This window comes from Daphnia magna, linkage group LG1, assembly GCF_020631705.1.
Source record: "Daphnia magna isolate NIES linkage group LG1, ASM2063170v1.1, whole genome shotgun sequence".
NCBI classification, from domain to species: Eukaryota; Metazoa; Arthropoda; class Branchiopoda; order Diplostraca; family Daphniidae; genus Daphnia; species Daphnia magna.
Window position 1 is genome coordinate 14,364,658 of NC_059182.1, and position 13,550 is coordinate 14,378,207.

Genomic DNA, 13,550 nt, shown 5'->3' on the forward strand with positions numbered 1-13,550 from the left:
TGAACTGAACTGGGCATAGTTTCCTTGAGTTGCCTGATCAACGGTCGCTCCGATTCGGTGAGTCCAACAATTCACCAAGCATTTCTTCTTTCTCAGTTGCGCACTCTTTTTGCCGACGGAGATTTTTTGAACATAGGTGCGCGCACAGCCCTAGGCTCAGCGCAATGTACCCTGCTTCTACAGCTGCATCGGCTACACTCCTACACAAAAGAGTAAAAAAAAAATAAAAAAAAAAAAAAAAAAAAAAAAGTAAAAAACGCAAGCTGGCAACGCTGTCAGCCGGTGTAATGGCGCCTCGAGTTGCATTTTAGTATTTTCTACCTTACAATTACATTTTAGTTAGGTTTTAGTTTTAGTGGTACAAGCTGTGGCATTTTGTGCAGATTTCTCCATTATCGGATTAAACTGTGAGATTGCTCAGAACTGTCTAAAGAAACTGGGTCATTGAAAGAAAAGGGTAATCTGCGATGATTAATAAAGCCTACGTTTCGTTCGCAAGTTCGGTTTTGTTGTGATTTTTTTAGCCAGCTTGGTATTTCAATTTTCCCCTTCATGAGTCTTTTTTTTTGTTTACCGGAGAGGGCTACCTCCTTCTTCATTTGTCGAAATATATGTCAATGTTCTATTGACGTATTGGCAAATGAAATGAATCCCTTTCAAAGGTTTTTGTTCAACAACAAATATCTCAGAAATTAATAATCAATCTCTGACCTTTAGCAAGTACATTTCTTTCACTTAGTGAAGCTTTGTTTCATTCATAGCATATTCATTCCTAATTTCAACTAAAATTACAGTTTTCTTTGTTCAGTGAAAAATGACCTCGTCTTTCGAGGACTTCAGCATTCCTGATTTCGGTTCTACAGACCAAAATGAGGAGGATATAAATGAAAGTTGCAGGTAAGATAAACAAAACAACATCCCTATGTTGCATGAGTTCTTTTCTGGTCATGGTTGATTTTATTTACCAGGTTAGAAAAAGATTCTTCAAATGATGCAGACATGTTTGAAGATTCATCTGGGGAGGAGAGTTTCGAAGCCACCTGTAGTGTTGATCATGGTGGGATTCAAACATGTACTGCCTCAGCTTCAAAAAATTCCATAGCAGATGATGTAGTTGGAAATATCACCCCAGACACAAAAGCTTTAGTTTCCTTTAGGGAAAGTTCAACAACCTTTGATGAGGAAACTCTGATGAAAATGACTGATGAAGAGCATGAATTTTTTGAGAGATACAAAGAAGGTAAATGCTTCAATATATATTTTAATTTTCATATGATTATTTTTCTGTCTGTTTACAGCAAACCAAGCCCAACTGTCTTCATTAAAGTGCACCACTTGTTCGTGCCAACTTTTCCTTGTTAATCGTGAGAACATCCGCATTCATCCTGTTTTAGGCGTGTTGATTTGCAAAGTAGGTCCTGTTTGATTGCATTTTTGTAAGTTCTTACAATGAGTCTTTTCCATTTTAGAGCTGCCGCGAATTTTACAGTAACGGTCCTTTTACCAAAGATGAAAATGGTCATGATGAATATTGTCGTTGGTGCGCCGAAGGCGGAATGATAATATGCTGCGACACTTGCACCAACGTATTTTGCAAAGTATGGATTTCATATGTTTACAAGCAATTTTAAAGATTCTTTAATCACATTATTGTATTTATTTCTCAGGCGTGCTTACGTCGTTGCCTAGGTCGTGCGAATTTACTAGAAATCACTGGCAGCAAATGTAAATGGAGTTGTTTAATTTGCAACAATCTTCCCCTCTGGACACAAAGAGCTCTGTGCAGGATGGTGATGTCTGCAATGAAATCAACCCCTGGGTACAATCTTACCACATGAACCTTGCCTTGTTTACATTTTCTGAAATTTTTTATCTCTTTAGTCGAAAGTCTCTATCTCGCCGATCATTGTATGGATCACCTGAAGTAGCTGAATCAAGCGATCCTGCCGTTTGGTTACCAGCTATCATAAATGAGGCAGAAAAATTAGCCACGTACTGTAAGGTATTGGCAGCAAAAGTAGGAACCAGCTGGTCTAAAAACGGTGGAGGTAGCGCAGAAGGTACAAGCAATCGCCGCGACAAAGAAACAGATAAACTGAAAGTCATTAGCTGCTGCCGCAAACTTCGTAAAGCCGTTGTCACTACCGGCGTAAACATGAAGTTACTGGAAAAGAAAATTGTTACCAAATTTGAGCAAAACTATGGCAATACTGCCGACATTGATGTTGAGCGGCCGTCGGAAGTATCTAGCTTATTGCACGAATCGAAACAACCAGCTGGGAAGAGACTTATTGTCAAATTCAAGAATTTCCGTCAAGCAAACAGTAAGCAAGATTACTATGCTGAAGTTCGGGAATCTCCTCCTCCGGTCACAGTCAACTTCAAGTTCAATAAAGGATTCCCCTCAAAAATCTTCTTGCTCAATGAGCAGTCTGGCAACTATTCCACATTGTCCCAGTCCGTTATCAACCAGAGAGCCTTCCGTTGACAGCGATGTATCTACTGAAGTTGAAACCCAGCCCATCGTAGCTAATGAAAACCGACTACCAGAGGTAGAAAATTCTCTCACGAATGATGAACCAATCGAGTTTTTCGATACCTTTTCTGAGTTAATTGATGGCAAATCTACTGAAACTCATGTCCTCCAAGGAGGTCCGAAGTCTGCGGGTGAAGATGATCATAAACTATTGTTGGGGCAATTCCCTGCCTTTTCCGGAGAACCGGACCCGAATACTCTTTCGCCCGATATGTTTTCAGCTACCCTCCAGAACGAGATTTTGGATCTTGAGGATTCCGCGGAGACTGTTGCACTTAACAGAATACTGCCTAAAAGTGAAGTAAAAAACGACGGTGAGCATGTAAACGTCGTCAAGCAAGAATCGCAAACTCCAACTTCGTCACCTTCGTTCCTTACTGCCAATTTACTAGGTGCAAACGGCGTGCCTCATTTAGGCACCCCATCTCACGCAGCAGGAGGCCAGAAGCCATTCAAATCCAAACTGTCTAGAAATACGTCCAGCTCGAAGGAAGCTACTAGTAGTGGTTTTCCACCTGCAGCGAATGATGAAACCGTGGACAAGTCTAATTCGATTACAGCCAGCCCAACCGCAACATCTTTCAATCCCAATCTTTCTACATCAACACCGGATTTGAATGAAAAGACAAGACAACAACTATTAAAGGACTCCACGGATTCCGACGACAGTCTTGCTGAATTGAAGCTTAGCCCACGTGTAAAAAGGACGAAGAAAAGAAGCCGCATACCACTGGGGCTAGAAGACGATCCGAAATTGAAAGCCGAGTGTGCAGTTGTGGTAAACCGCATCACTATTTTGGTAAGCACCCATACGGTTTCATTTTTGAATGTATAAATTTATCTCGAATGTTTTTCGTTATTTTTTCGTGTAGAATGAAGTGCTTGCCATGGAAAATGTGAAAAACAGTGAATCACAAGAAAATACGCTCAAAAATGAAATTGATCGCATGGTCAAAGATCCATTAAATATCGCTGTGAGGAGCTCACGCATTGAATCTGATTCAGATTGCGAACTAGATGGTTTCGGAAAGAAAAGAGACGGACTTAAAAAGAAACGTACAAAGTCCCGAAAGGATATCAAAAAATCTTTCCGGCTTGCGGATTTGGGATCATCTTCGTCGTCAGATTCAGACGTTAAAACAGATATTGAGCTTGCCGGTGTTACGGAAATGTCGACAGCTTCCCCGCTTCCGAATCGCAGTGAAACAGTTCGCCAATCTTTGCTGGCTGCAAGCGATTCAGACTCGCATTTTGATATGGACATGAATGAAATCGCCAGTAGTCCGATCGCCGTTCAGGAATCAGCTGAAGAGAAAGCAACCGATGAATGTGGCGTGATTATTCCGACTGATGACAATGGAATGCAGGAAGTAAAAGAAGAGGTTGTTGGTCTCAGCGCAGATGGAGATGATGTCGCTAAAACGTCAAACCTCAAAATTGATAAACTGTTGCGCATGTCACTTGCCGATCCCGAAGCTGAATCCGACTCGAAAAAATCACAGAAAGGCAAGGAATCAAAGAAAGAAAAAAAGAAAATTATGAAAGATAGAAAGAAGCGCCGCATTCAATCCGACTCAGACTTTGAATCTTCAGAATCAGAGAAAGACAAGAAGAAGCGGAAAAAGAAACGTTCAAGTCCGTCTGACTTAGAGGAAATTTCGAATGATGACGAAAATGATTCAGGGAAAGAAGCAAAATCTAAATCTAAATCGCGTCGGCGTATAAAGAAAACTGCCCAATCAAGTGACTCTATGGATTCCAATGATTCCGATATCGAGGTTCTTAATGAATCTCAACGTTCTGATCCGGGAGGGCCCAAAGGAAGAAAGAACATCAAGAAAATCATGAAAGATACCAATCTTAAGGTGAGAAATATTATTATTTTTTTTTTTAACGGAGATTTATTATAAGAATTTGTCATGGATTAATTAATTTTTTTGTTTTCTCATCTTATTGTTAATAGGATGAGACAAAGGCTGCTGCAAAGGAAGAAGAAGACAGAAAGAAACGTATAGCCGAACGTCAAAGGTTTTACAATGAAGCCTTCGTTGGTGACCAGGCGCTTATCAATGCCCAGACTCATCACCTAGTGTTAGATTTTGATCCGAAAAACAAACAGGAACTAGTGACGGTTGACAAACATATCGTTACAAAATTGAAACCTCATCAAGTGAAAGGTGTCAAATTCATGTGGGATGCTTGTTTCGAATCCATTGAGAGGCTCAAAGATCATCCTGGCTCAGGCTGTATCCTAGCCCATTGCATGGGTTTGGGTAAAAGCCTTCAAGTGGTCACCTTGGTTCACACCGTTCTGACTCACAAAGAATGTCAGGTTAGTTTTTCTTCCCCGTCACTGCCCAATTTTGCCTTTAACAGTGACTCTGAGAACTGAGAGGAAAAATGATTGTATTGTCTCGTCTCCTCTAGGTCGATCGCGTTCTGGTGGTCTGTCCTCTTAGCACCGTCCTCAATTGGGTCAACGAGTTTAAAGTGTGGCTTCCTCGGGATTCTGACATCGAAATTTACGAAATGGCTAGCGCTAAGGGTAACAGCAAAGAATTGCGGGTTTTCACGCTACGCAGCTGGCTGGCTCGAAGGTGGGGGAGTTATGATCATTGGCTACGACATGTATCGTAATTTGACCAACGAAAACAACAAGAAGATCAGTAAAAAGGAACGCGATGTGTTCACACGCTCGCTAGTTGATCCTGGACCACAGCTCGTCGTTTGCGATGAAGGCCACTTGCTGAAAAACGAAAAGACTGCGTTGTCCAAATCCATGAATAAGATTTCCACACGACGGCGCGTTGTCTTGACGGGCACACCGCTTCAAAACAGCTTACTCGAGTACCATTGCATGATTCAGTTCGTGAAACCTAACCTACTGGGAACCGTTAGGGAGTTCACGAATCGTTTCGCGAATCCCATTAAGAACGGACAAGCTGCTGACTCCACCGACTCTGATGTACGGGTTATGAAACGAAGAGCCCACGTTTTGCATAAAATGCTTGAAGGTATACTTATCCTCCTTTTTTTTTTTCTCCATCTCATGAACCTTGTTTTATATACCCACATTTTATTTATTTATTTTTTATTTCCTAGACTCTGTGCAACGGTTTGATTACGCGGTTCTGACCCCGTTTTTACCTCCTAAACACGAATACGTTGTATCAGTGAAGTTATCGGAAATACAGATCAAGATGTACCAGTATTACCTTGAGCATCACGCCAAGGGTGGTCCAGGCAATATAGGCCGAGGAAAAGGTGCTGGACTATTTGCCGATTTTCAAGAGTTGGGACGAGTTTGGACCCACCCTAAAGCATTACTGTTGGCTGAACTCAATCGTGAAGCAAAGGCGAAAAACAACAGTGACTCAGAGGGATCTTTGGTGGACTTCATTGACGACCGAGGTGAAAGCCCGGAAAGTGAGGATGATGGTGGTGTTGTATGTTTGGATGATAGTAGTGATGAAAAAGAACGAGGTATGCAGAATTTTAATCATTTTACATATTATATACTATATACAATTGAACTGTTGGGCAATTGCCGCAATGTAACTATCTTTTTATGCAATGAAAACTAACACGATATGTATGCTTGCAGTACCAACAAGATCAAACGGTTTCAGAATGAGAACTCGTGCTGCCACGTGGAGACCAACCACCACCAGAGGATGAATTGGGTGTAACAACCCCAATGTCTAGCACATGGTGGTCACAGTTTGTTCAAGATGAGGACATGGTCAAAATAGAACATAGTGGCAAACTTGTGCTTCTCATGGATATTTTGCGTCAATGCGAACTCATTGGTGACAAAGTCCTGGTCTTCAGTCAGTCTCTTGTCTCCTTGAATTTAATTGAAGAATTTCTCGCTGCCGAAGACGAACGAAATGAGAAAACTCGAGCAAGTCTTGCTAGCACCGATGTAAGCAGTAAAGTTTCAGCATTACAAGTAATGGACACCAATTACCTTGTCGTTTGATAGTTAAAACAGGATCATAATGGCACATGGCGATTGAATCAAGATTACTTCCGATTAGATGGGCAGACGTCGGCGGAGCTGCGCAAAAATGCATGCAATGCGTTCAACAACCCATCAAATCTTCGCTCTCGACTCTTTCTTATTTCAACCAAAGCTGGTGGCTTGGGAATCAATTTGGTTGCCGCCAACCGTGTCATCATTTTTGATGCATCTTGGAATCCCTCGCATGATGTGCAGAGTATTTTTCGTGTTTATCGGTAACTGTTTGATTTTAGCCAAGTGTCTTACATCATCAGATCATATGTATAACTTTTAATTTTTCTCTCTTGCTTTTTTTTGAAAGATTTGGACAAAAGAAACCGTGCTACATTTATCGGTTTTTGGCTCAAGGGACTATGGAAGAAAAAATCTATGATCGCCAGGTAAAGTATTTCACTTAAAAACTACAGTGTGTTAAAGTAACACCTTCAAACGTTTTCATTTAATTTCCCTAGGTAACAAAGCTGTCTTTGTCTTGCCGTGTAGTCGACGAACAGCAAATCGAACGCCATTTCAATTCAGCGGATTTAAATGAATTATACATTTTCGAACCGGATAGCCATTTGCGCCGGCCTACACCACTTCTGCCGAAAGATCGTCTACTGGCCGAACTGACCATACAAAGGAAAGATTGGATAGTCACTTATCACGAGCATGATTCTCTTCTTGAAAACAAGTCAGAAGAAGAACTATCGGAAGCAGAACGGAAAGCCGCATGGGACGATTTCGAAAATGAAAAACGTGGCGTAAATCCAATGATGGGTATGATGATGAATGAATCGCCTGGTTTTATGAGTATGCCTGGAATGCCGGACATTTTGGGAGGATTGGCCGGACGATCGGTTGCTGGTATTCCACTCAGCAGCATAGCCGCCATGATATACAATTCAAATCCTGGGATTACTCAGGACGAGTTCCTTGGAAGGCTCCGACTGACTGTATGCGCACTTCCGAAGAATATTATTTGTCGTTTAAAATAGCGGTACTAAATTTTGGTGTTGTTTGTTTTAGGTGGACCAGCTTCAAAACTTCTCTGTTCAGCAAGCGGCTGCAGCTGCCGCCGTTGCTTCTGCACAGAATGCATTACAGCAGCCTGGTGATGCTCAAAGATTACTAATGCAGCGACAAGTAGCCGCTGATCAGCTTAAACGCCAATTTGGAAATACGCCGCAAGGGCCAGGTATACCAGGTAATCTACTAGGTTCCTTTTGTACCTTAACCGATTGTTTTTCATGGCATACTTCTTTTGCCTAGGCCCAAGCGGATTAGGAGCATCAGCCCCGCCGAGATCACGTGGCAGGCCAACTATTGGTCCACATCAGCGAACGGATTTATATGGCCTGGCCCCCGTTATTTACAATACGACTACGGGGTTGAATGAGCCAGAAGGACCCAGTGGTACTGTTAATGTCGTGATTTCTTTTTACAGTGGTTTCTTACTGTAAATTTGTTTTTCGTTTTTAGGATCTAATTCTGTACCTAAGACATAGACAGAACTTCGTCGAATGAAGTTAGGCGTAGGATCAATCTATTCTCTCGATAATAGTTGGCCGGATGATTTTTTGTATCAAATTGTGCCCTGTTTGAGGAACAATATTATTTGTGTCAGCCACACTTGGTTGATAGAGCCTCACGCGAAATTCCTAGGTAAATCCCCAGTTTAAATGTAAACTACTGCGGGTGACATGTTTTTTAGCTTATGTTTTTCTTATTGTCCTCCGTTTTCCTCTCCTCGGTTCTTCCTTCCTTTCTCCTGCGGCGGAGTTTGTGACGGAATTAGTTGTTCCTGTATTCCTCAACCTTATGCTTTACTCGATTTACCCAAGTTTGTTTTCAATTAAATACATTCACCAAGAAATTTCATATGATATTACTTGATTTTGACCTTTCACTTCTTTCGACTTCTCACTGAAATCCTGAAAACCTTTCTCGACTGCTCTTGATGTATTTTATTTTAATTTTTTTTTCATGTGATAATGCTTATTGTATTCTTGATATTGTTCGATTCAAATCTCACGAATTCGTTAATACAATTAAAACGAGTACGCCAGTACGTACCGTGAGTTGTAGCACGAAATTCATATTGTTAGAGGCACTAGACATATGAGGCATTGGTATGTTTGGAAGTTTGAAGAAAGCGTTTCGGCTGCACTGCACAGGCACTCATTCTAAAATTTAGTATTTTATTCACTTTTCCATTTTCAATCTAGGTTATTAGAAGGGTCGGGGGTGGTTTCACGTACTCCGCATTGATGTGGCGATATTTAGTTGTTCCTGCGAAGACGTATTCTACTGCTTCAAAATTTAAACAGAAACCTTACGCATCAGAGGTACTAACGAAATATTTGCTTCAACGAGATCTACCTCCCTGGACTTCATATTTTGTGAAATACGACGACATAGTCAATGATCAAAGAGGGTTTTCTCACTTCAACTGGAGTGTGAAAAGATAAGAATTATCACATCCTTCGTACTGGTTGTTATCCTTACATAAAATATCATTGCACTTGTCGTCCCCATGAAGATTTATCAACAGAAGACAAATTGTTTAGGCTGATCAAGATCATGAATTTTGGTCTTCCATGCCTTGCATATGGAATAGCGGCAATATTCCTTATATCCCATAAGGAATCCGTACAAACTTCTAAAGGAGAAGTTACTATTCACTTTCTGTACAAGGAGGATATTGGAGCACAATACTAGGGTGATGGAATTCGTGATTGTTCAAGTGATTCAAGGTAAGAATAATTTAATTTCATGCATCATAAAATCTAAAATAAATTTTTTCTTGTATAGGGAAGAATTTTCCTTCAAATGGGGGTAAACTTAGTTTCAGGATATCATGTGGACAGAATGAAGCTGACATGGAACAAGAATGTTGCACAGATAATGTAGCAATAAATCAAGAAGTGGCATTTCCTGCATCAGAATTGGATAAAATATTATTAGAATTGGAACAACTGACATTATTATGTACACATATCTCATCAGATGGTACAATTCTTGCTTATGATTCCCTCAGTTTGTCATTTGACATACAAACTATACCAAGTAAAAAGGTATGGGAAGTGGAAAAGATATTGATAATTGACACAATGATAATTTGCTTTATTTAAATTCCATATTATTTAGTGGTACAAACTGAAACATGCCTCCAGTACTGACGTGACCAAAGAGCCTTTCTCTTTTTATTTCTATTTTTCACGAGTGCAACGGAGAGGCTTCACCTAACGTGGATTCGACGATGAACCAAAGTGACCAATTGAAACCTGACGAAGTACCCGAAACCGGTAATCGAAAACCGGGCCAGCTGAAGCCAGTTCTTATCAATGATGAATACTTCCTTATAGAAGACCCGATCGACACCGACGAACAAATTTTCTTCAACATGTCAGTGACGATATCATTTGCTGAAAATCTCTTCCATCTGTTCCCGTCCAAGAGCCTTTGGCCTTCAGAAAACATCCCGTTTGAATTTCGATTCAGTTTGTTTGGAAGTCCTATTCGTTTCAAGCCCTTCAAGTGTTTGCGAAACCTTACTGAAATTGGAGAAAGAGCCACGGCTAAATTAAAGGGTTCACCAAAATGTGTACTTCGCTTTCTCAAACAGTCCATGCCAACCCTTTCTATACTACTTTGCTGTGAGGACATCCCCATCGCTGAATCAATCCTACCCATCAGAGAACGCATAGAATATTGCCAATTAGAGCATCGAATCTTAGAAAAGCTACATCTTGAACCCATCAATATTTCAGGAATTTTCCCCATAACCTCGCTGTTAGAAACGGAAACGGAGGAAGCAGATTCAAACCCAGTGAAGCCACAGATTGGTGTGGTAGTTACGTTGTCTGAAGCTGAACAAAGAACTAACCAGCCAACTAATCAAACCTATACCACTGCTACAGCCGGTGATGTCTCTTCTGTTATCTCATCAGAATGTGCGGAAGTCTGCTCTGAAATTGCCAGATTTTCTTCGAAAAAGAACCGAAACCATCGAGGAAAAACTCAAGAAGACATTTTCTATGCAACGGCATTAGAACTTGAAGTTTGGAAGGAAGAACAAAAGCTACTGGAGCAAGAAAAACAAGAGCGCTCAAGAGCTTCTTACATGGAGCTATTAAATAGCGAATATTGCAGACAAGCAGCCGTGAAAGAGGCAGCATTTCAACGACGAGTGCGTCGTATCGAAGAACTAGAAAAGCAACTAGAAAATGCCATTCAAAGTACACGACAAAGCGAGCTCGAGCTCCGACAGGAAAAAGAACATTTGAGTAGGCAACGAGCTCAATTGGCGCGGGAAAAGAGCGCAGTTGCCTCAGAAGTTGAACGTGTGACGCAGAGCTTGATAACCAAACACAAATTTGAACTGGAAGCAGAAAAAAGACGGCATACTGATATCGTCATGGAGCTGCGCCGCAAACTTAAGGCTCAAACACAAAAATCCTCCGAAGAAAGCAAACGGATCATTGAGCTAGAAAAGGAATTGTCTCGTTTGAAACCCTCTTCGCAGTAATTCTGCGTATCTCTTCTTAGTGTTTTGCTTGGAAGTTTCAAAATAGAAAAGATAGCGTAAATAACAGCTATAAATTCGCCAGGAAAAAAAATTTACCCGTTTTAGTAAAAAATCTAAAATAAATATTGCCACTTCTATTCTACTGTTTTCAGATTAAAAACAAACAAACAATTGCCACTGCATTTATTTAAAATCTCCATAAATAAATATTGCCACTTCTATTCTCCTGTTTTCAAATGAAACACAAACAAACAATTGCCACTGAATTTATTTAAAATCTCCATCTTTGTTTATAAAGAGATATGCTTACTTCTGTTTTGAGATCTTTTTCTCTGTTTTCAGAGATCCAATGACAAAGGAAAACCAAACGTAAATAATTCCAACAGCGCAATAGACAGACATAATCATCAATGGCAGAAACGGCAACCGACCGGAAGGATCGACCATCGAGTGAATGCAGCTTTCAAACAACGCGACGACCCCCAAGCCATAGAGGAAGAAACGCTCCCATGATCGGAACTTCAGCAATGTACCTTTCGATTTTGGATCATAGTGTAGCGCTGACAAGAAGGAGTAGCTAGCGAGTGAGTAGGTAAGTACCACTACTATCTTGACAACATTTTCGAACGGCGTGAAAAGCAAGGGAAATAGAGATACGTGACCCGTTATGCTCAGCAACATAAAGAGTCGACAATCTTCTTGAGATGAAACAGCCAGCAACCTGTCAGAGAGAGTTAGTAATGTGTTTATCCTTGTTTTTCGTAATTGCACAGAAATCTTCTGTACTGACGTCAATGGAGTGATGACTATTAGGATGGCTTTTTCATGCACATGCCAGCCGAAGAGAAATGACGCAAAGGCACACAAAACAATCGCTCGGATAAATACACGCGGTTGATTAGGTTGCTTGAGCAGAATAACGACTGCTGGCTGCATCGTTTTAAAAGGATTTAATTGTTGTATCGCGATAAAAACAACATAGCTCAGATACTTACCAATATCGCCAGTATTGTGAAAACCAGAGTGGTCTTAGGCCCAATAGATGGAAGTATAGCGTGCTCAAATTCTTGAACCAAACCCCCCGTCATTGAGGCAGTCACTTTTGAAAGTGGATCGATCCAGCCAAGTTTATGTCCTAGAATACAGGCCAAAAGTAAGAAATTTGAGATCAAGGAATATTCGCCAAAAATTACCTACCAAGAAAAGCTAGGATTTTGTCCACTATGTTGTAAACTGCCCAGAAATTCGGTGCCCAATACGCATGGCAGAGGCCGCGATTTTCAAACGGGAACAGCCTGGATAGGACCTGAAAGGAAAAGAGGTACAGCAAAGAAAAAGGTTTTAATAAGAATTCGTGAATAATAGACTTTATGATAGAAAATATACCTGCTGAAGTTGACTAACAAATGGGCCATATGTAAAACCAAATGTAGTAACAACTATGACACCCAATTTAATAAGCCTTTTAAAATGAAATGTCATCTTTGACTTCTGAATATCAAAGCAATAGCTACGCAGCAGGTAAACAGCATAAACTGGGGCAATATAAAGATATATGTGCTTCAAATTAAGAAGAATAGAGAACCAAAAGGCTGCCTTAAGATTTTCTTTCTGAAAGAAGGAAAGATGAGATATTGATGACCATATAGTTATTGTTAACTTAATAACCTTTTTTTACCTGAAGGATAGAACCAACTGAAAGTAGTAAAATTCCAGTCAGAAAGCCATTATACTGGAAGTGGATGTGATCCACCATGAAAAGACCTACATTGCACAGTAATAAAAAGGCCAGAATGGTTGAAGAACTAAACCATTTCTCAGCATCTTTCTGTACTTTTCCTCCCTGGTTGTTGCCAAATGAGTATAAGCATCTAAAAAAGTAAGTAAACTTTAATTTAACATAAACATCACTATTAATATTAGGATTACTTTTGCACACCCAATGCATACACAATGTCAGTCAGGATGACCGAGATTCTCTGAAAAAGAATGGTATTTTGAGAGGCATAATTTAAGTTGTTGACTTTCAATATTTCAGGATCGAACAGTAGAGCTCCCCAAGAAAGGATGTATTCGAACCAAGCGAATAATGGAGGGTAGTCTAGTGTCCATTGGGAAGTGTCATCGATGTACCACTTGTTTAGAGGTAGGTTATGGGTAATCGCCAACCAGTTGCGATGGACTTCAAAATCAGTTGACCGGCTGCATGTCAAAAAGGTTTTAATACATGAACGTAAGAGCGACGCTATTAAATTAAACGTTTCTAACTAAGATGGTATGAAGAGTAGCTTTCCAAACGTGACGGATGCAAATATTCGCCACAACATTCCTTGTCTTCACAATCCACAAAATTAAGGCAGTATGACTAAAAAGTTTTCAATGAATCCATCTGTTAAGCAGACGACAAAATATTTGGTTTTGTTGGCGTTTGACAGGAAGTCTTTCCTACTTCGGTTTGTTTATGCAAAGGCGAAGGACTA

The 13,550-nt window shown here is 40.4% G+C and overlaps 3 protein-coding genes across 3 annotated transcripts; 2 read left to right on the forward strand and 1 right to left on the reverse strand.

Moving 5' to 3' along the window:
• Positions 1-268: 268 nt before the first annotated feature.
• LOC116936486 (transcriptional regulator ATRX homolog) lies at positions 269-8,626 on the forward strand. Its single transcript, XM_032943648.2, is given in 21 exon segments — positions 269-457; positions 809-897; positions 969-1,240; positions 1,299-1,411; positions 1,470-1,598; positions 1,668-1,819; positions 1,882-2,377; positions 2,379-3,335; positions 3,409-4,401; positions 4,500-4,868; positions 4,964-5,119; positions 5,121-5,550; positions 5,639-6,019; positions 6,141-6,184; positions 6,186-6,461; positions 6,522-6,775; positions 6,862-6,940; positions 7,013-7,495; positions 7,569-7,737; positions 7,812-7,955; positions 8,022-8,626. Coding segments are annotated over 20 exon segments (6,006 nt in total). The 5' UTR covers positions 269-457; positions 809-814; the 3' UTR covers positions 8,048-8,626.
• Positions 8,627-9,264: 638 nt separating this feature from the next.
• Positions 9,265-11,291, forward strand: LOC116936623. The gene is made up of 3 exons (XM_045168736.1): positions 9,265-9,295; positions 9,354-9,466; positions 9,733-11,291. Exons 1-3 carry the CDS (start codon positions 9,265-9,267, stop codon positions 11,068-11,070), a joined length of 1,482 nt encoding a protein of 493 aa, XP_045024671.1. The 3' UTR covers positions 11,071-11,291.
• Positions 11,292-11,322: 31 nt separating this feature from the next.
• On the reverse strand, positions 11,323-13,525 carry LOC116936643 (probable dolichyl pyrophosphate Glc1Man9GlcNAc2 alpha-1,3-glucosyltransferase). Its single transcript, XM_045166966.1, has 8 exons — positions 13,339-13,525; positions 13,000-13,272; positions 12,749-12,941; positions 12,457-12,681; positions 12,268-12,376; positions 12,066-12,205; positions 11,861-12,000; positions 11,323-11,791 (listed from the first exon to the last, which is right to left on the reverse strand). The coding sequence occupies exons 1-8, from the start codon at positions 13,395-13,397 to the stop codon at positions 11,377-11,379; spliced, it is 1,554 nt and encodes a 517-aa protein (XP_045022901.1). The 5' UTR covers positions 13,398-13,525; the 3' UTR covers positions 11,323-11,376.
• Positions 13,526-13,550: the final 25 nt, after the last annotated feature.

What these genes read in the sequence shown, in the direction of transcription:
- LOC116936623 (XM_045168736.1), top strand. Translation starts at nt 9,265, where the DNA reads ATGGAATTCGTGATTGTTCAAGTGATTCAAG. An exon ending in GATTGTTCAAGTGATTCAAG is followed by an intron (nt 9,296 to 9,353) that starts GTAAGAATAATT and finishes TTTCTTGTATAG; the next exon opens with GGAAGAATTTTCCTTCAAAT. An exon ending in ATGTAGCAATAAATCAAGAA is followed by an intron (nt 9,467 to 9,732) that starts GTGGCATTTCCT and finishes ACGTGACCAAAG; the next exon opens with AGCCTTTCTCTTTTTATTTC.
- LOC116936643 (XM_045166966.1), bottom strand. Translation starts at nt 13,397, where the DNA reads ATGTTGTGGCGAATATTTGCATCCGTCACGTTTGGAAAGCTACTCTTC. An exon ending in CTACTCTTCATACCATCTTA is followed by an intron (nt 13,273 to 13,338) that starts GTTAGAAACGTT and finishes TTTGACATGCAG; the next exon opens with CCGGTCAACTGATTTTGAAG. An exon ending in CAAAATCCTAGCTTTTCTTG is followed by an intron (nt 12,206 to 12,267) that starts GTAGGTAATTTT and finishes CCTGTATTCTAG; the next exon opens with GACATAAACTTGGCTGGATC.